This window comes from Rhagoletis pomonella, unplaced genomic scaffold, assembly GCF_013731165.1.
Source record: "Rhagoletis pomonella isolate Grant_MI unplaced genomic scaffold, Rhpom_1.0 Rhpom_scaffold_00008, whole genome shotgun sequence".
NCBI classification, from domain to species: Eukaryota; Metazoa; Arthropoda; class Insecta; order Diptera; family Tephritidae; genus Rhagoletis; species Rhagoletis pomonella.
Window position 1 is genome coordinate 20,543,739 of NW_023458562.1, and position 21,709 is coordinate 20,565,447.

The 21,709-nt window shown below is 38.7% G+C and overlaps 1 protein-coding gene across 1 annotated transcript; it reads right to left on the bottom strand.

Annotated features, from left to right (window-relative positions):
• Positions 1 to 4,804: 4,804 nt before the first annotated feature.
• LOC118744363 (WD repeat-containing protein 43) lies at positions 4,805 to 7,686 on the bottom strand. The gene is made up of 8 exons (XM_036477319.1): positions 7,389 to 7,686; positions 7,202 to 7,315; positions 6,317 to 6,846; positions 5,773 to 6,261; positions 5,554 to 5,682; positions 5,340 to 5,489; positions 5,191 to 5,288; positions 4,805 to 5,131 (listed from the first exon to the last, which is right to left on the bottom strand). The coding sequence occupies exons 1-8, from the start codon at positions 7,599 to 7,601 to the stop codon at positions 4,959 to 4,961; spliced, it is 1,896 nt and encodes a 631-aa protein (XP_036333212.1). The 5' UTR covers positions 7,602 to 7,686; the 3' UTR covers positions 4,805 to 4,958.
• Positions 7,687 to 21,709: the final 14,023 nt, after the last annotated feature.

A 21,709-nucleotide genomic window follows, 5' to 3' on the forward strand; every position in this document is an offset into this window, starting at 1 on the left:
TGGAAAAGTAGCTTATGTTGAAAGGCTGACTTTAGTATAATGCGGCAGTTTTGACAGTTTTACTATCCGAGTCCGAGGAATACGGGATTGCACCGTATTTACTCTCTTTTTTGTCCTCTCAATAGTCAGAGAACCGAGTACGGGATCGATTTCCAGTAAAATCTGACTGATTCTGACTATTTCTGACTAGTCCGGACTCGTACGGGATCGCAACTAATATTTTACATTAAAGATTTTTATAATATATTTTCTGGGAAGTAGAAAAAGTGGAAGGTATTTTATGTACAGATATGTATGTAAACGAAACTACTAAGTATCATATTTTTTCTATCGGTTTCCAAATATTTCTTTTTTTGCTTTTCTCTTATCAAAAGAGTTTTAAATATGTACTATTTTTTTGTATAAAAACAAAAGCTCATCTAAATTTTTGGTATTAGCAACGGGCTTTTTCGTGCGTATTCGTGCTTTTATGAAATTTTACTCAACGCCCAGGCACGCACGAGTTTGTGCTGACAGCAAATATTCCGGCCCGTACCCGCGGGCTTACGCAGGGGCCCGTTGGGGCCCTGCCAAAAGCCCGGCCCGTGCCCATCTCTAGTCCGGAGCATCTCTGGTTGCATCAAAAGCTTCTTGGCTAGAAAAAAAAATTAATAATTTTATACATACACTGCCGGAGCAAAGTATTGGTACAGTAAATTTTTCACAATATGTGCAACAATTTTTATTCTAATATTTTCCCGTCAATTTTGTGTATAAATATGGTTCATTATACAACAAAAAACATAAAAATATAATAATTCCTAAACTTTGTGCAAAACGCGCGAAAATTCAGAAAATTTTCAACTTTTTAATCAGATTTTTTTCCTAATTTTTTTGAGTATGCAGTTTTGCAGCCCATTAAATTCTAGTAAAAAAAATGCAAGCTCGGAGTTAGTCATTCGCCAAAAACATATGTATGTATGTATGTATGTATGAATATTTCCATATATGTATGTATGTATGTATGTATGCAAATTTTTTTCCCGCTATGAGAATTGTCTCGCAATTCCGATGATGGCAAGGAGTTTCTGTATCTTCCTTAGACGGCCAGGTTGATCATATGTTGTATGCAAATACCAACGCGAAGTCAAATGAGCGTCCTTCCAATCTTTTGATCTATCATAATTCATAATAGGCAATTTACGCATTCTGCCTTCCACACAAAATCACATGCACAGGTGTATATGTACTCGTATCTATGTATGCACTTCCAATGACACATACCGACGCAAGCTTTTTCCGGCCGAGCGAAGGAGCCGGAACTACCTCAGTCATAATTTGAGAGCTCTTGCGTCGTTACGAAAAATTTGACTCTGTGCGCGTCCGGTTTAAATCATTGAAAAAGTGGTAAAAATTGGTGAAATTTATTTAAATTGATGTTATTTCAATAGCTTGTATGCTAATGCATGTGTGTAAAGTAAAATTGAAAGTGTGAAATATGAAAATGAGTAAAAGAAGAGTGTTTGAAAATATTTGGCAAATCTCTGCCAAGTGCATGGTATGAAAAAATGGCCGCAGCCATTATGTGCTTTGTTGTTGCAAGGCTTGCGCCGCAGTAGCAGCGCGCCATTTGGCGGCAAATGCTGCAAAAGCTCCTATATTTCGCCTGTGAAAGCTTGCCAGTTGTGTTGTTTGTGTTTTTTCATGTTTCCTGTTTTCAAAAAGCATTAGTAATGTGTTGTGCTTAATTCGCATTTGCAGTGACATCATGATGCGCATAACAGAGTGTCTGTATGTGCCTACTGCAGTTTTGAAACGAAAAATGTATTACGCATTCAACTGTTTTGTGTTTAAAGGTAAGTGTCGCTTAAACATACTAATTAATGAACATACATTTAATTACATACACTTGTGATCAGCTAATTAAGGGCCGGTTGTTCAATGTCTGGTTATCACTACCACAACACTATCGACAATTTCGACATCATGCATGTAACATGTGATCGATAAAGCAGTAGTTGTGCTTAACCGGAAATTCTACCTCCGATTTGTGCTAATCAGACATTGAACAACCGGCCCTAAGTCAGCAACATTTTAATAAATTTTGGCTATATTGCTTTCGTTTCTTTAATGTTTATTATTTTTCCATAAAAGTATAGCTCATTATATAACAAACAGTATATAAATCCAGATTCCAAATTTAGCTAAATTTTCAACTTTTTATTCAGATTTAGTAGAAATAAATTCGAATTTTTTTTTTGTATGAAAAAAAAAAATGCTTCATGAAGTCAGAAAAAAAATTATTAAAAATCAACGCGATTCTTTAGCAACTTAAGACTTGCACATTATTACTAGCCAAAATTTATCAAAATGTTGCTGGCTTACTTAGCTGATCACAAGTGTACATACATTTTTAATTGAATCTATTGATGAACGAATTTTTGATTAACGTTTGACAAATGTGCATACATATTTATGAATGTACATACAATTCGTCGTTTAAAGTACAAAACCCGTATCAATAAAATGTAAAACCGCGTATGTGAGGTTGCATAAATTATTTTCCAGAATGTAAAAACACTCATATTTAAAAACGGTTCTCTGTTTTATAAATCAATCACATTTCTGGCTACAAAATTTCAGGACAAATCGATAAGGATTGTGCCAAAAGCTTGTGTGAGCAAATCAGGAATAGTCCTCCAGCTCAAAACTTTAGTAACAATTTTGTCATTAAAGAAAAATTTGAATTTGGCGGTGTAACCGAGGCAGAAGTTTTGAGGCTTCTTATGGGTATCGAGTCCAATGCCATTGGTGAGGATATCATATCCTTGAAATTTGTGAAGATTGTGTTGCCATTTATTCTGGGCACACTAACCCATGTTATCAATCACTGCTTCATAACAGAATTGAAGAAGGCTGTAATAATTTCCTGTTGCCAAAAAGAGTATTGCTACTAGCCTCAGTTATTATAGGCCGATAAGTATATTGCCAGCTTTTTCGAAAGTGTGTGAGTAACTGATAGCAGCGCAAATATCATTATTAATTCAAAAAAATAATCTGTTATCCACACTGCAGTCAGGGTTTTGACCTAAGCATAGCTGCACTACGGCTATGCTGAAAATTCTTGATGACATAAGGATACGACTTGACAATAGCGATTTAACTCGTCTTTGCCTCCTGGACTTTTCTAAAGCATTTGACTTACTAAATCATGACCTTCTTTGCAAAAAGACTAAATATTTGTTTGGATTTTCTGACATCTCTATTAAACTTATGACCAGCTACCTTGCGGGGATACCGCAAAAGGTAATCTGATTCTCCCTAAATACTCCTACTTACCCTCATCAAGACTGTTCTTCGTTAATGATATGGGGCTCTGGAATTCCATTCCTGAATCTTTCAAGGCTGTTATAAATACTACTAACCTTGTAATAATTCATAATTATTTTAATGCTTTATGATGAATGTGATTGTGATATGGCTGTTCTATTTTCTGTCTCTGTGTCTCTTCTCTTAATTAATCAAATTTCTGTGTTCCAATTGTGTATTTAATAAAAACGACAGTTTTAATTTTAGTTAATTAATTTTTTTTTTAATTTTAACGGGTGATTGATTTAGTATTAAGTGTTTTAAATAAATATGTATCGTCGTTTAAAGTACAAAATCGCGTATAAACAAAACGCATATTTCAAAATAGTTCTATTTTTTATAATGCAATCGCATTTCTGGCAAGTTTATTTCAGGATGTATGGATAAGGATTGACCCAAGAGCTTGTGTGAGCAAATCCAATTTTTGGCAGCAAATGTCAGTTACGCAGGTTTGCAGAATGACGATACACACTAGACTTTTTATAGGAACTTTGCAAAGCAAAGTTTTTATAGCTCAAATGATGTCTGGATACACAACATTGCAAGTTGGTAAAAGCGTTGTAATCAGTGTTGCCGTTTTATCCCTTTGGTGGCTAGATTTAGCTACCACATAATTTTTTTGGCCACATAAATTTAAAATTGCCCCTAGCCCTTTTTTTAGCCCTTTTTAGAATTTATTCATACTTGGCATGAAAAAGTTGTATATGCTTAATTTGTTATTTTTTTGCATTTATGTAAGAGATGAATTTTTAGACTAAGAAAGACTGATATATATACATATATGTATTGTATGCTCCTTACGCTTTTATCCTGTAAAAGTGTTGGGGCTGTTAACTTATCTGTTAACGATTTAACTATAGTTTAAAATAGATAAGTTCACGGCCCTTATTATGCTAAATTTGAAAAACGACCCATCAAGTCGATTGACCGTGTATGTTCTTGTGGTGTGGTTGTACCAGCCAAAGAACGTAAATCTATCAGAGACAACACGTTATAATTGTAACGAGTGGGAACATCAGGAGCGTGCTTTCTGTTTTGCCCAAAAACGTTTTGTGATTGGATGAAAAGAGAAGGCACGCTCCTGATGTTCACTCGCTACAATTATAACTTGTTGTCTCCTCTTATAGATTTACGTTCTTTGAACCAGCATACTGGTGTGGTGAGTGGTGAAATTAGCTCAATTTTCTAAGTATGAGTCAAAGCCGTGTTTGTGGAAGATTACGTTCACGATATTGCAGATGTGAATTCCAAAAAAAAAACAATGCTTAAAAAAATTATAAAATTTCGGGTCTAATCATATCGATCTTTCCTCGACCTCACTTTTAAAGAAATAAATATTGTACCAGCATGCTGGTAAGTTGTATGTTTCGAGCCTGATGGTAACCAGCAAGCTGGTGTCGCATATTTCCCCTTTTATACAAAAAGGTTTTTGGTTGGATAAAATTATAGCTTTTTTTCCAGAGTTTTATTTTTGAAATGAAGTAAAATTTCTTCGTAGATTTTTAAATACATTTTCCAATGCGTTCTTTGAATATAACGGAAAATGCATACGATAAAAAATGAATACTAACTACGTACTCAAAACGAAATATGATTCATTTGCAGAATTTTTACGTCTCCATCTCCTCTTCATTTTCTGCATCGCTATCCGTTTCATTTTCACTGTCATCGTTGTCTTCGCCATCCTGGTCCATATTTTCAACGATGTCTTCAGGATCTTCATCCCATTCATCGTCGGGTGAACTCTTTTCGCCAGCATCCTCCACTTCAGAATCTGAGGAATCTGTAATACATTTTCCAATTAAAAGATTATATTCGAAAATTCCTTTACTTTTAGTATACCATTGTCTTCATACACTAATGCATTTGCAGTGTATAAGTTGTCTTCGTTCGTGTTGCGTTTTATTTGATTAATCAACAAATCCAGACGCCCAGCGACTCTATGAATAAATAATTAATCACAACTTCTAAAATGTAGAAAATAAACTAACTTTGATAATTCTTTAAGACAATTTACACGATGTTCAATTATTCCTATACAGGGACCGAATTTATTTAACAGATCTTCAGAACCTAAAGCCATGAGTTGACTGGAGTGCGTCTGAACTAGAATTTTCAGCCAATCCACTGCATATTCAACACTGGAAAATAGTATTTTAATTCGAAATGTAATGGAGAATCAATTTTATTTGTGGAAGAACTTACTTCATGCGTTTCTGCTGCATGAATTGCGTTAACTCATTGACCAATGGGCCCACATAGTGCACGGGTAATTTAAGGAGTGTCAGTTGTATGGTTTTAATGTCGTGAGTATGCAATACAGAACGTAAGAGTCTATGACAAAAAGGGCAAATTATTAATAGAAGAGGTAACTAAAGCTTTCCACAACATTGCTGGAAAGAAAAAAAAATCATTAATACTTACACATTGTCTTTGCTATGCAAAGCCTGGACGAGCAGCTGCACTTTGCTTTGTGCTTGAGGCGCTCCTCCGCCTGGTATTGCATTTATGTTCAAATTTTGTAAACGTGATTCCATCGGCATTTCAAAGGCCTTCAACTTCTTTCTTGAAACTGTCACTGAGGACTTGTAGTTTACATCGGCTTCGTTGACAATAGGTGTGACGGTCTTTTGCGCGACACCGAGTTTGGCATCTTTTTTAGATGCTTTTCCTTGCGTCAGATAAAGAGATTTTGGATCGGTGCGGATTAAGACTTGCAACTTTTCTTCGAAATTTGGTGTTAAACGTTCGAACACCAAGAAGCTGGAGCTTCCATATCCAAAAATCAATTCTTGTGGACGATAATTGTGCTGTAAGGAGACTGAAACGACTGGTATTGGAGCAATCACGGTGGTGCTATCTGATGCCAATTTTATCGTTAGTTTTGGTTTAATGGGTTTTTCTGCTTTTACGCTGCAATGAGATTACAAAACTTAATATGACTAGAAACTAAACACTTTTAACTAACTTGTCTGCAGCAATCAGGTACATGTGAATAACACCGCTTCGTGTTACACTAGCCACTCGCAAATTGCTCTCATTATCCACGTGGCTAGTGAGACAGTGTGCCACGTCTTCCATGAGAAGAGTGCAAGCTGCGCTTTTATTTCTTCCTTTTTTACCAACATTCCACAAACATATTATGCGGTCCATTCGTGAAGTGCTTAATATATATTCGACGCTGTCGTCTAACACTAGTGAACTCATTAAATTTATATCTGACGTATGTCCGGTAAACGTTTGCACTAATTCCTGCGAAGCCACTGAATAAACTTTAATTTGTCTGCCTCCAACTATTATATTGTTAGATTTTTTCGTGTAGACAATACTATATGGCTTTTCTGTGCCCACCGACCATGACGACAGCTGCTTTTCGTCCGAAAGTGACCACACAAGGATCTGACAATCTTCCCCGCAGCTATAGAGGTTACCTTTATCATCTTGTGTTAGACAAGTGATTTTTCCACTATGCCCTTCGCCCTTTAAAGTTCTTTCAATCTAGAATAATAAACACATGTATGTGCGGAACTATTTTGCTTGTAATTAACATATCGTCGTTTAAAGTACAAAACCACGTATCGTCATTCTGCAAAACCGCGTAACTGACATTTGCTGGCAAAAATTGGATTTGCTCGCACAAGTTCTTGACTGAATCCTTATCCATTCGTCCTGAAATATACTAGCCAGAAATACGATTGCTTTATAAAAAGAAAACAATTTTGAAGTATGAGTGTTTTTACTATATAGAAATTAATTTATGCAACCTCACGTACGCGGTTTTGCATTTTGTTGATACGCGGTTTTTTACTTTTAACGACGATATATAAGTATGCAGTATATCATTTTATCTTACCTTGCCCAAAGCATAAGAATAAAGCGAAATGTGGCCATTGCTTGTCCCTAAAGCAAGATAATTTGCTTCAGAATCTTTGGTTAGGCCCGTATGTGACTTTCGAGCTTTCTTGGACTACCAAGTTAACAAAAAAAATGAAAACAACAATAAATGTGTATATAAAAAAAAATATATGTATATTTCAAACCTTCCTTCCTTCTGTTAGTTCACAGCTTGAAGAGGCGACAATGACCCACGTGAGTGCGGTGCATGGGCCAGACAATTGCAGGTTTGGCGTGTACTCTTGTTTTAATTCATTGGTCTCTGTGTCCCATATCCGGAGGATTCCCTGATCGTTAATAAAAGCAAATAATTTACCATCAGGAGAAAAGCTCAACACGTGTTGTGGTCCCAAAGCCATCGCGTCCGTCCTTTTGAAAATACCAATGTAAAAACAAATTCAGTTTTTGTCAAATTTAAGAGATGCTTCTATTAGTTATAGAACGATACGAGTATCGAGTATGGAATTTCGATACTTTTCATGAGTACTGAGTAGTATCGAGAGCTCGATCCTTTTCTAGAACTTGGTTTCAAGTTGATCACACATACTGCTACACGAAATTCATGACTTTGAAGTTGCCTCACGACTTGAAATGAAAAATTTATATCAAGTCGACGTTCAGGCTGTAAAAGTGCGAGTGTGTTAGTAAAAAGTGTGAGTGCAACTTGCTTTACACTTCTCTATCTCTATCTCGCTTGCGAGATTTCCAAGCGTGTGAAGACGGCCGGTAAAGGTGCAGTTAAACGTGGCAATCCAGGCGCATTTTCTACATGAACCAAAAATACAAGATCACGTAAGATCGCGACGTTGTATTTGTAACTGGTTTTGAGAAAAAAGTTTGCGAGCTGAGCGTTTGTTTACATCACAAGCACCACTATTTAACAATTTTATTTAAGTAAAGAAGAGTTAATAGAACATGACAACACATTTTCAAGCATTTTATTGTATCATTTTACCTAAATTGTGCGTTTAAAGTGGCTGACAATAATTTTGGCTAATTTTGGTTTTCGTTGTTTTCTTTGTTTTGTTTACTTTTCGCTCGTTTTCCAGTGAAACAAGATGGCGTAGAACCCGCTAGAAAAGTCGACTTCTTTCACTCTTTTGTTCTTACGAGATCTTGTGTCTTTCGTTCATGCATTTTCTACGTTTTTTGACGGCAAAATCGCAAAGCGAAAGTCTACTTACCCGTGTAAACAGCCAGAAAGTCCTTTTTGCAGGTTTGCAGAAATCGGTTTCGGAAATAAAAATTGCAAAGTGTAACTGCAACTGAAATTACGCAAATCGCTTGCGAGAAATAATTTCAACTTGCTCGTGCTGTACTAAAAATTTAAATTTTTGCTGCAAGTGCTGTCAAACTAATCGAGTGTTGCCGTCTGGCGTGTTTTTTGTCGAATTTGTGTAACTTATAAAAATGTTGAGTAAAATATGAAAAGTACGTTAATAAATTATGTAAAATTATGTATGTGTTAAGTATTTATGTATTAATATATTAGACATTTTGTAACTGTTTTGAGCACATACATATTTTTCGCCAACTCGATTCCAATTTTGCTTCACGTAACAGTAACACGTAACAGCAACAGAAATACATGAATCAGTGCTTTGATGACATCGCTTAGTCAGTATCGTTTGAACATCTATCGTTTCAAAGTTACGTGATTCATGCCCTTGAAAATCGCCTCATGTGAACTTAATTCAGTCTTTTTTTTGGGGGTTTTTAATATGATGGACAGGGTGGTACAGAGACCATATTGCCAGATCGGTTCACAAACATTCCCACGACAGCCGGTTCTACGTACCGGAATGACTCGGGTTTTACCTGACCAAGGGCTGTTGTTTCGGCGATCTAACCCCGTTTAGGTCGGCGAAGTATCTCAGAAGTTGTTCGTCTATAGGGCTACATTTGCTACGTTTTCTCCTACTCAGGGCTGGCATCGAGTCAAACCCATGGCCAGAAACCTACACCTGCTGTGTATGCCAGAGACGACTACACCACAACTCCACCTCTGTCAAGTGCAATGCTTGCGAGGGGTGGAGTCACCTCAAAGTCTGCTCAGGACTACGGACGCATAGGCAGTGGACCACGTCTTTTGTGGCCCCCTGTTGCTCTAACAGAGCAGCCTCCACGGCTAACCCCAGTCCACCTGAGCAGTCCCACACAAACATCAAAGCACAACAACATAACACAATAGACCACACCACAACGGCTACAGACCACAGAACACACACAACCACACCACCACCCACACGCCGCCGCCAACAACTCCTGGTTCCTCCTACAATCTGCACGGTATGTTAGACCAGGATATTCCGTAATGTGACATCAGTCAAGTGCAACACCTGCCTTGGCTGGTGCCACTTTAGGGCATGCTCAGGTCTGCGCACCACGCGAGATTGGACAAGGAACTTCGAGGGCCCGTGTTGCGCTGCTCGGTCGCAGACGTCAACTGCGACGCCCCCGCCACCACCACAGGGCGGCAACCACCTCAGCAGCGCACACAGCCAACTGCGGCACGACCACACACATCCCTCACACCCCGCATCCCGACACGTCTCCCGAACCACATGAAGCTCCTTCAATTTAACTGTAACGGGCTTCAGAGCAAGATCGAGGAGATAACCGTCTTCATGGGAAGGCACAGCATATTGATAGCTGCGTGCCAAGAGACCAAGTTGCACAGCAACTCAACACTGTTGAATTGTGCCGGGTACAACGTGCACCGTCGAGATCGCGAGCGAGATAATGCTGGTGGCTTAGCGTTCATCACGCACCACACCGTGCAGTATCGTCTTATCGAAGCAGACATCGGCCGCAGGGATACCACCCTAGAATGTCAGGGCATAGCTATCCGGTCAGGCGATGTTGAGCTCGAAATATTTAACGTGTACATACCCCCTGTCACCTGCTGTCCGGCAGGATATCACCCTGACATAGGTGCGCTACTCAGAGGTGAAAACCGTATGGTAGTAGGTGACTTAAAAACGCTCCACGATCTTTGGCACTCAAGCCTGTCAAACGATCGTAGGGGAACTGACTTGGGTGAGCGGATAGCCAATTCGACATTCTGCACAATGAACGACGACGCACCCACTAGGATTATGGGCAGCTGCTGCAGCTCGCCATACATAACAATAGACAGCGCTGGTCTGATAAACAGCACATCATGGCGACCTATGCTGACTTTGGCATCAGACCACCTGCCCATAGTCATCTCGATCGATAAATCAACCGACTTTGCTTCCGCGGAGCACCGAACATATATCAACTTTTCTAAAGCTGATTGGAAAGGCTTCGCGGAATTTACTGAAAACAACTTCGCTGCCCTCCCCACACCAACCGACCTCCACCTTGGTGAACGTAAGTTCCGCAGGGCTGCCACCGATGCTGCAGCTCGCTTCGTACCGGCAGGATGTATCACCGACCCACGCCCAAATTTCCCTGCTGGAGCGGCTGTTCTTGCCGATGAGCGTGACAGCCTTCGTCAGGCCGATCCCGGAGATCCCCGTATCAGGGATCTCAACGCGGAGATTCGGCAACTAGTAAACGTACATATGCGGAAGAAGTGGGAAGAGCATCTGAAGACCTGCATCTTCACCTCTGGTGTGAGTAAGCTTTGGTCAACCGTGAGGTCACTGTCCAATCCGACGAAGCACGACGACAGAGTCGAAATTTCTTTCGGCGACCATGCTTCATCGGACCCAGAGCGATGCGCGAGCTATTTTAGCCGGCAGTTCATATTGCATACTCCGGTGGACAAAGCCAAGCGTCGAGTGACCAGAAGGCTGCACAAACTGCCAACAACCTGTGCCCCCCTTGCTTTCACTTGCGGTGAAGTTCAGGTGGCCATCGGGAAGGCGAAAGCCTCCAAAGCCATGGGTCCCGACGAAATATGCATGCTGATGCTGAAAAATTTGCGTCCTGCGGGGGTAGCGTACCTAACGGAGGTCCTCAATTTGTCCATGGCCACTCTCATCATCCCAGATATGTGGAAGGTGGGGAGAGTGGTCCCACTGCTCAAACCGGGGAAACCAGCCAACATAGGAGATTCTTATCGTCCGATAACACTCCTTTCCCCGGTAGCGAAGACACTCGAGTCCTTGCTACTCCCGTATTTCACAAACCACTTGACCCCAGCGAAGCATCAGCATGGTTTCCGTAAAGTGCACAGTACAACAACAGCACTTAACGCCATAAACACTCAGATAACTCGTGGCCTTAACCGTAAACGTCCCTGTGAGAGAACGATTCTAGTAGCGTTGGACTTGTCAAAGGCTTTTGACACTGTCAGCCATTCCACGCTACTAGAAGATATAGAGGCTTCCTCTCTCCCACAGAGGCTCAAAGGGTGGTCGGCAAATTATCTAAGTGGTCGACACTCGTCGGTAATGTTTAGAGACAAATCGAGCAAACTTAGAAAAATAAAACAGGGGGTTCCACAGGGTAGTGCCCTTTCCCCACTACTGTTTAACTTTTACATTTCAAAGCTCCCTCAACCACCAGAGGGAGTCTCGATTGTCTCTTACGCCGACGATTGCTCGATCATGGCGACTGGGAATGGAATTGATGACCTGTGTTCGAAAGTAAACGGATATCTCTCTGAACTTTCTCGCTTCTTCACTGCAAAGTGTCTAGTCCTCTCCCCTACGAAATCCTCTGCGACTCTGTTCTCAACCTGGACGAAGGAGGTCAGGCTACCGCTAGGAATTCACATCGATGACACACCAATTCCGACGGTGAATAATCCTACAATAATCGGAGTAACATTCGACAGCCTGCTCTCCTTCTCTGCGCACGCAACCGCTATTGTCAATAAAGTAAAGAGTCGCAACAAGGTCCTCAAGTCGCTAGCCGGCAGTACTTGGGGCAAAGACAAAGAAACGTTGCTGGCAACATACAAGGCAGTAGGCCGGCCGGTTTTAAATTACGCAGCACTAGTGTGGTCGCCGGGGACTAGTAGGACGCAGTGGACGAAGCTACAGACGGTACAAAATACAGCACTTAGGAAAGCGACCGAATGCCTCCTGATGTCACCAGATGAGGCGAAAATGCTCCCAATTAGGGAGCACAACACGATGCTCTGCAAGCAGTTTCTTGTTGGGAGCCACAGATGTGGCCACCCAAATAGACAGCTGCTTGCAGAGGAGCCCTCGTCGAGACACGTCAGGAGGCATCTATATGAACTGACGGACGAAGTCCAGAGGTTCATTAAGCAGCCTCTGGATCCGTCAGCTCACAGACAGGCCCTGAAGAGCATTCACAGGGACGCAGTCTCGAGTTATGTAGACTCAAGACCTGTGACACCGGACATTGACGCGACGGAGCTCCATCTGCCTCGGGAGACCAGAACAACAATAGCCCAACTTCGCTCTGGCTACTGCAGCAGGCTAAATTCCTAACTAAGTAGGTTAAATGCGGATGTGCCAAACGAATGTCCGGCATGCGGAGAGACCCCTCATGACTCGAAACATCTCTTCGCATGCCCGGAAAACCCCACAACCCTAACGGCGTCGTCCCTATGGACCGACCCCATAGAGGCTGCACGCTTCTTGGGGCTGCCGTTAGTGGAACTCGACGACAACGACTGAGATATCAGCCGATCTGGGCGGGGTTGTTGTAGCCGCTACAACAACAACATCGGTTCACAAATTGTTATAGTCAATAGTCAACAGTTAACAGTCATGTCACTGTCAAAGTAGTTAAGTACTCCATGTCGAATAAAAGGAAGGTAAAACCAAAGTTATCAAATTTCAAAAGTGCATGTATGTACATACATACATACAACTTGTATAAACGAGAAATTAAACTTTAATATCCGCTTCTTTCAGAAAACGTACCAATTTAGACATAATAGACACATCTCTAGGTAATCTAATTATCAGGATATTCTCCCACCCCCCTAGTACAACGCTAAACTCACTTGTACATCTCCAACTAGATCAGGGGTTCCCAAACTTTTTTCACCGCGGCACCCGTGTGCTAAAAAAAATTCGCGGCACCCCTAATCTTCAAATGTTTACGAAAACAAGAAAACACAATGCAAACTTTATGCTCCTTTAGCTTTAAGCCCTGTATGCAGCTCTCAAGAAAACGGTCAAGAAAAAATTGCCATTATTTCGTGTGTGTGTCCAAGGAATTTTGACATTTTTGATACTTCACAGCCTGTTGCCTCACTCTTTCCTCAAGAAATAATGGAACGGGCATATATTTTTGTTGCAAACCTGGGTTGCCTTCTGCTCTTTTTTCACAAAAAACTTTAGAAAACCGTAATAGAAAGCGTAGTAAATTCCTTAAGAACTGCGTACTGCCTTAAGGAAATTTGACTTAAGAAAATTTCTTAGCCATTTCTTGTACGTCATTTTATATGGAGTTTTTGCTTTTCTTGAGAGCTGCATACAGGCCTTTAATGGGAGGACTGAAATTGTTTTGATGATTCTATTATTTCCTTTAAGTTTATTGGGAGCTTTGAAAATTTTACCCTGAAATCATTTAACGCTGAAAGCTTGCTGGTGTGTTTTTTTTTTACCGACTTCACAAATCATCAATTCGTCGGAATATTTTTTTTATTATTTTTTATATATGTTACTGCATAACTTGGGGCCACGTTAACCAATTAGTACAATTCTTTTTTTAAAGGAAAGGTGTTACCTCACATTCTAATTTGGTTTAAGTCCGATCATTGGATCATGAAGAGATTAACGATGGTCTTAGTCTTAGTCTTTTTTTATGGAAATTGAAGTCGGTTTTGGTTTTTGCTTAAAAATTATTTGTTTATGTAAGCATTTGTTGAAACTGCAGTCTCACATTGAAATGTAAGAGTAAAAGTCACTAGTATTTTTAATGCAATCTTGCCAACAGCAGTGTTTTCTGCATACACTTGCATCCAGAACTCTCTTGGCTCCCTTCGTAGTATTTAATATTCAAAGTGCTGTCTTCACTGATCTCCAGAAGGTTATCAAAAGCTTAATTTGTCATCTCAGTAGGTTTACTTTTCGGGTCACATGAGAACGGGTTTGTTATCCAGCTGTAGACATCCTCAGGGTCAATGTCGGGAAAATATTCGACAATGGTTTTTTCTAAATCTTCCAAGTTAACGCTGGTAATGCATGTTATCGCTATGAAAATTAATTTTACAGCCAATTTCACGAAAACAATTTAAGTGAAAACTGATTTTAATTTTTTCTATTCATTATGGAAATGTACAGAAAAAAAAATCATTTTCCATTTAAATTGCTGGTGAAACCGGCTGTTATCAATTTTCTTAGCGTTAACTTCGAAGTTACATACGTTTTCCTGACTTACTTTGTTTATATATGAGGTTTTCATTCAAATTGCTAGAAATTCTAAAATATACATGTCACCAATAAAAAAAAATGTCGACGTTCTAGAAAATACCAAGGATGTTTTTTAATTTCGCATGCCTCTGTTATCTTCGAAGCGTTATCCATACGGGTTTTACATCTAGTGGCGGCATCTTTCTAGTCGCCCGGGAATACCGACGGATTATAAAGTGACTTCTAGTGGCGTTTTCTGCCTCTTGCTTCAACCACTGCAAATATCCGCGCACTTGCTCCATTTTTCTGTACAAATTTGTCGATAGCTTTAAAAATTTCGTCGCTAATGGTGTAAGTCTCAATTACTTCGCTTATCAAAATTTATTATTCGATTTGAATTGCGAATGGGTACCTCACTAGCAAGAGAAAAACTTTAAGTCCCACTACATCGGTACTTTCGTCAAGTTGCAAACTAAAAAATTCACAAGTTTTCAAACTTTTTATAAGTTCGTTCTCGACTGCCTCTAAAATCGAGTTAATTCGCTCTTTCACAGTTTTATTGTGAAGTTCCAAAGAATAAGTAACATATACACGTGCGCGAAGCAGCTGCGCTTGTTACGAGAACAGTCCAGTCAGCAAAAAATCCGAAAACGGGAAGAAAAGTGGATGAAAGGTGGATTAGGTCTACAAAAGTACCTAAAATGCTTGTGAAAGGGGTACGTTTTCGGCTAATTTTCTGAAAATTTTCTGATTCAATTTTTCGTTGGCAAAACGTACAGGGGAACTCCGCTTAAGAGCGAAAGACACCACCCAAGCGACTTGACAAACCAAGCAAAATATCCCTTTGCTGCAAGCCATTTGTGTTTTGTATGGAGTTTGGAGTTAATAAAACCCTAAATTTTTGATTTTCTGGCTGCCATGTTGAAGTTTGATCAAACCGCTTGCGTTGTGTATGGAAAGTTTAAAGAATTTTCCCGCACCATTATTATACTCTAGCCACTAGCGGCACCCCAGGCGGACGCTCCGGGTACCCCAGGGTGCCACGGCATCCACTTTGGGGAAGCCTGAACTAGATGACATGTATGAGCGAGTGAACATACTGTAAGGCAAATGGGCCCATGTGCGTGCAAGAAAGGGATGCACTATCACACGCCCGGAGAGCAGCTAAGCACAAATACCACGCTCCAGAAAATAAAGGTCGCGCCATTCGCGGACCGCTACCCCTTTCTTCGTCGATTTGACAGCATCCACCCGATCGCTGACGTCATAAAATACTTTTGTTTACATTCACTGTTTTCAACTGATGCTTTTGCACCAAATTTAGTAGGTATTCAAAACGCGAAATTTTTGAGTTTGGTGCTTTTGTTTTTACTTTGAGGGCACCAAATTAGAAAATCTTAGAAAAATTAAAGCAAAATTTATAGCAATCGTAAGTGTGTTATGCAACTTTACAAAAATTTAAACAAAATCATGGCACAGTGACAATCATAAATGACAAGAAAATATGTGGCAGCACCTTCAATCATGCCAGAAGAAATCGACCGTCGTGCCAGAAACATTGGCAGGTAGTCATAGAGAAGTTGGAAAAAGGTTTTAACGATTAAAATTATGTTTTATTGTAATCACCATTTTAACTCGTTCATAGTCAACTTAAAATGCATTTTATGGCAAAAACAGAATTTTAACTTTAAAATGAGGAAAACGCGGTTTTAAAATGGTAAAATAAGGTTCTAAGTTTTGTTTTGTTGTTGAAGTAGTAGCACCCAGGTTCGGTCCCCACTCCGAGCGACCCAAATTTTTTTTATTCTAACATAAACATTATTTTATTTTATTAAATTTTGTTCTATTATCTTTTTTTTGTTTATGGTATTTCATATAATTATTTCGTTATTAATCAAATTTTCTTGGAGTTTAACTTTAATTAAAGAGGTCACAATAACTATAATTAAATAACAAAAATTTAAATAATATTTAAAAGAGTAAAAAAAGATGTAAAAAAAATGTTTCCTGGCAGTGGGATTAGAACCCACGACTTCCCGGCTTGCTTAATCCGCAATCCATCAGCGGGCACAGGGTGAACTAAATAAAGTAATCATATTTCTATATATTGCCGGGTAAATTTTTTTGTCTTCATATGGATACCACTGTTCTCTCTCATCTTAACAAAAAGCTGTTTCTGAGATGTCTATGATTGACACAACTTAAAAATCTATTATTAAACTTAAAACTGTAATTTAACAAGATTAGGAGCGTTCCTTATCTCCCAGAAATAGTCAGAAGAAGTCCGAAGTAGTCAGATTTAGTCCAAAAAGCGTTCCTTAACTCGCAAAAAATGAGAGAGCAACACCCAGTGAGAGTGACTCTCATCAGTCCGAAGTAGTCAGATTAAGGGCCGGTTACTCAATGTCTGGTTAACACTAATCTGCGGTTAAACATCGTTATCGACGTCTTCGCCTCCATGCATACAACAGGGAGTCGGTAACGTCGATAACTATGTTTAACGGGAGATTAGCGTTAACCAGACATTGAGTAACCGGCCCTTAGTCAGAAGAATTTTTTCTGGCAAAATCCTGAAAAGTGTCAAGCTCAACTAAATTTAAATTAACGGAAATTAAAGAATATGCAAAAAGTGAGAATAATCTAAAAAGTAAAAAAAGTGAATTGAAATTGGAAGGAGGCAAAAAATAATTGATATAGTAAGTGTTTATTGTGCTTGTGCTTGTGTGAATGTGTTTCGTACATACATGTCCATTCTTATTTGACGTTAGCTTTGTTGTTGCCATTCTTTGGACTAAAAATTTGGTTTTTTGCGTTCCTTTACTTTTCCTGTTATTCTCTTTTAGTGAGCGCATTTTGCTTATGCTCTGGCATTTTGACACTTTTCAGATTTTAGTCCAAAAAGATAAGGAATGAACCTAATGAGTTTTAACTTGCGAGTATGACTATGGGCCATTGATTTTGATCAATTTGAATCGGCATCCTTACAATAAAATTATGTATGCATATAAAGTCCATAAAATACACCAATAAAAATTTGGTGCTTTTTCAAATTCAAAACTTGGCTTCCTCTTTTTCTTGGCGAGTTCATCTTGCTCTCTCATTCTGGTATTTGTTGACGTCACGGCCAGTTGTTCTCAGCTCTATTGGCGCAATCTTGTGTTCTATCATTCTTGCACACAAAGGCTTGGTTTCTTTTCTTTTCTAGCAGATAATTATCAGGAAGAAGAATGAGAAAATTGGAAGAATTTAGATCACAGAGAGCGAAATAACGAAAAAGTAAAGAAACGCAAAACTAGCAGAAACTGGCAAGTAATCAGCTGATCGGTGTATTTGACTATTTGTTTATCCATTTTGCACAGCTGCTAGTTTCTGCTAGTAAAAATTTTAGCTTTGTTTCTTAACAGATAATTCTCGGTGTATTTCACTATTGAAAATATTTGGCGCGAATTTTTGTTTATCTATTTTGACAGCTGCTAGTTTCTGCTAGTAAAAATTTTAGCTTTGTTTCTTAACAGATAATTATCACAAATTATCACTAATTTCTGCTGGAAAACGTTTCCTAATCCAAAAAACCAGCAGAAACTAGCAGCTCTCTCTCGTTCTTACGCTCTTCTTTTTTTTGCTCTCCTGCTAGTAAAATTTTTACTAGCAGAAACTAGCAGCTTTCAAAATGGATAAACAAAAATTCGCGCCAAATATTTTCAATAGTCAAATACAGAGATCAGCTGGCTACTTGCTAGTTTTGCGTTTCTTTACTTTTTCATTATTTCGCTCTATGTGGGCGTAATTCTTTCAATTTTCTCATTCTTCTTTTTCCTGATAACTATCTGCTAGAAAAGAAAAGAAACAAAGCCTTTACCAGCAGAAATTAGCAGGAGAGCCAAGAAAAAAGAGCGTAAGAACGAGAGAGAGCTGCTAGTTTCTGCTAGTTTTTTGGGTTAAGAAACGCTTTCCAGCAGAAACTAGTGATAATTTGTGATAATTATCTGTTAAGAAACAAAGATAAACGCTCGATGTTCTCGCAAAACATCGACGTTTTACAAACATCGATATCGATGTCACAGGCAGTGTGGCCACTCCAAATATTTTTAGGTACCAAAACGCCTACCAAATCAGTTTCCAAAATACAAAAATTGCTTCATCATTTAGGGCCGGTTGTTCAATGTCTGGTTATCACTACTTGTCTGTTAAACATCATTATCGACGATTTCGACATCATTCATATAACATGTGATCGATAAAGCAGTCGTTGTATCTAACCGGAGCTTCTACCTCCGATTTGTGTTAATCAGACATTGAACAACCAGCCCTAAGGGCCGGTTGCTCAAAGCCTGGTTGACACTAATCATCGGTTAACATCGTTACCGACGTTTTCGACTCCATGCATATAACACGGTGTCGGTAACATCGATAACGATGTTTAACCGGGGATTAGTGTCAACCAGTCTTTGAGCAACCGGCCTTAAAACGAGATTTCACGAGTTTTCGGGGTTTCAGCTACACAAATTAGCAGTAAAAATTAAAAGTACACATAATATTGTTACATACAGTATTGGTTAACCATTCACACCTATCTTTAAGATTAAGGGCCGGTTGTTCAATGTCTGGTTATCACTACCACTACACTATCGACGATTTCGACATCATGCATGTAACATGTGATCGATAAAGCAGTAGTTGTGCTTAACCGGAGCTTCTACCTCCGATTTGTGCTAATCAGACATTGAACAACCGGCCCTAAACAAAGGAAATTCTGGCCTTTAAATAAAAGAATTCCATTTTTTTTGTATGTGAAAAAAACCAAAGCAGACATTTTATGCATTTCAATAAATATTTCCAAATTTGATTCAATTTGCATACACTCACCCTATTTTACACTCTTGCAAATTGCCTATCCCCAATTTTTCTTTCAAGACGATAGGTAATTTCTCGTTAATTTCAACAGCTAATCGGGAAGTGAGTTTTTGGGAAGTGAGTTTTTATTTGCAGAAAATTGTCTGTTTAATTAAATATAGAAAAAAATAAAGAAATCTTATACGTGTAACAAAGTGAAAGCAGTGTTTTGAACGTGTAAACGCAAATTAAGCGAAGTGCTTTTCGCACTAAATTTAGTGCTTTTCTTCATTCAAAGCGCGAAAATTTTAGAGTTTAGTGCTTGGTGCGGTTTTTGGTGCTTTTGTTTTTAGTTTGAAGTCACCAAATCTGTAAAAACAAAAAGGGGACAAAATTTGTAGCAATCATAAGTTTTGTAAGAAACTTTACAAAAATCGGAACAAAATTATGTTAGAATGACAATCATAAGCGAGAGAGCATATGTTTACGAACAATATATGTGGCAGCACTTTTAATCATGTCAAAATTACATTCGGTAATTCGCCATTGCTGGGACCACGAATCCCCCTTTAGACCTTTAGTTTGGCCTGAACTTGTTATACTTTTTAAGACTATTCAAAATAAAAATAAAATTATAGTTTAAAAAACTAAAACCTCCCTATTATAATTGCCATCCGTACTGTCATCAGGTATGTAACTTGAGAATAGAAATCGCTGCATCTTTTAGGCGCATCAATATTACATAGTTACATCCCGAGCTAATATAAGGAAGGTAAAAAAAAAACAATAGCATCTCCTAACAGTAAAATTATTATCTAACGATTCTTTTGAAATAAGGGAATAATCAAAATCGGGTGGGATTTGAAGAGTAGAGAGCGTTTTTTTACACAAAACTATTTTTCCCACTATGCGCTAGTGGATAATACACACAAATTAGACACACTAAAACGGAAAATCAAATTTCGTTATGTTTCAGCGGTCGGAAAGAAAAGTTCTTTATGTTTCTTTAGTTCACAAGATCATAAGAGACTGCAGTGTATATTTAGGGTCGGTTTCTCTATCTCCGGTTAACACTAATCCCCCGTTAAACATCGTTACCGACCTTATCGACTCCCTGTTATATGCATGGAGTTAGAACGTCGATAACAATGTTTAACCGGGGAGTTAGTGTTAACCAGAGATGGAGAAACCGGCCCTTAAACTACCACATAGTTCATGAACCTTCATTTCTGGTTTTTGCCTTCGTTTGATAGGAATTGTAGAAAAAATGAAGCAAAACGAGGAAAAATTTTAACATATAGGGCCGGTTACTCAATGTCTGGTTAACACTAGTCTGCGGCTAAACATCGTTATCGACGTTACCGACTCCCTGTTATATGCATGGAGTCGAAGACGTCGATAACGATGTTTAACCGCAGATTAGTGTTAACCAGACATTGAGTAACCGGCCCTTAAACTGTCAGGAAAAATTAATAAATTTTGCTTGCATCTAAGCGAAACGGCAACGCTGGACATAGCTGTAAACTAGAAAATAAGAACAAGAATCTTAACGTTGCTTAAACGAAAATATTTGAATTTATAGAAAACAGAATAAATTCGACTGTCGAGCAAAAAACATAGATTTTTATTAATTTGAATCGGTATCCCTACAATAAAATTTTTCACGCATACAAAGTCCATTAAATACGTTAATAAAAATTTGGGGCTTTTTCCGAGAAAAACGCGATTTTTCCTGGGTTTTAGTGCTTTTTCAAATTTAAAACTTGGCAGCACTGTTTGTAAGCGGTAAATTTTGTTCGCATCTCATTAGCTGGTAACAAACTATTGCCCCGTGAAATATGCAATGCCAGAATTTCCATAATTCTTCATAGCTGAATTGCTGAATATTTTAACTGCATTACCAACGTAACTAGAATCGCGGTGACAAGAACTGGTAACATTTTTTGGTAATAAAAATTTCCAGTTACAGGTCTATTCTGCGCTGGTAATAAAAAGTTTGTAACCGGTAAATAAAGTTCCTGTCAATTTTTAAACCCTTTTCGCATTCTGTATACTCTTGTAACCGGTAAATTTTGTTACTATCTTATAAGCTGGTAACAAATTATTGCCCCGTGAAATATGCAATGCCAGAATTTGCACAATTCTTCATAGCTGAATTGCTGAATATTTTAACTGCATTACCAACGTACCTAGAATCACGGTGACAAGAACTGGTAACATTTTTTGGTAATACAATTTTCCGGTTACAAAATCTTCGGTAACGTGCAGAATAGACCTGTTACTGGATATTTTTTGCTGGAGAATACGAAAACACAGCTATTTTTAACCGACTTCCAAAAAAGGAGGAGGTTATCAGTTCGTCG

Bases quoted from the DNA above. Each gene is read 5' to 3' on its own strand.
- LOC118744363 (XM_036477319.1), bottom strand. From the start codon at position 7,601: ATGGCTTTGGGACCACAACACGTGTTGAGCTTTTCTCCTGATGGTAAA. The intron at 7,316-7,388 runs GTTTGAAATATA...TTAACTTGGTAG, and splicing joins AACTAACAGAAGGAAGGAAG to TCCAAGAAAGCTCGAAAGTC. The intron at 6,262-6,316 runs GTTAGTTAAAAG...ATCTCATTGCAG, and splicing joins TACCTGATTGCTGCAGACAA to CGTAAAAGCAGAAAAACCCA.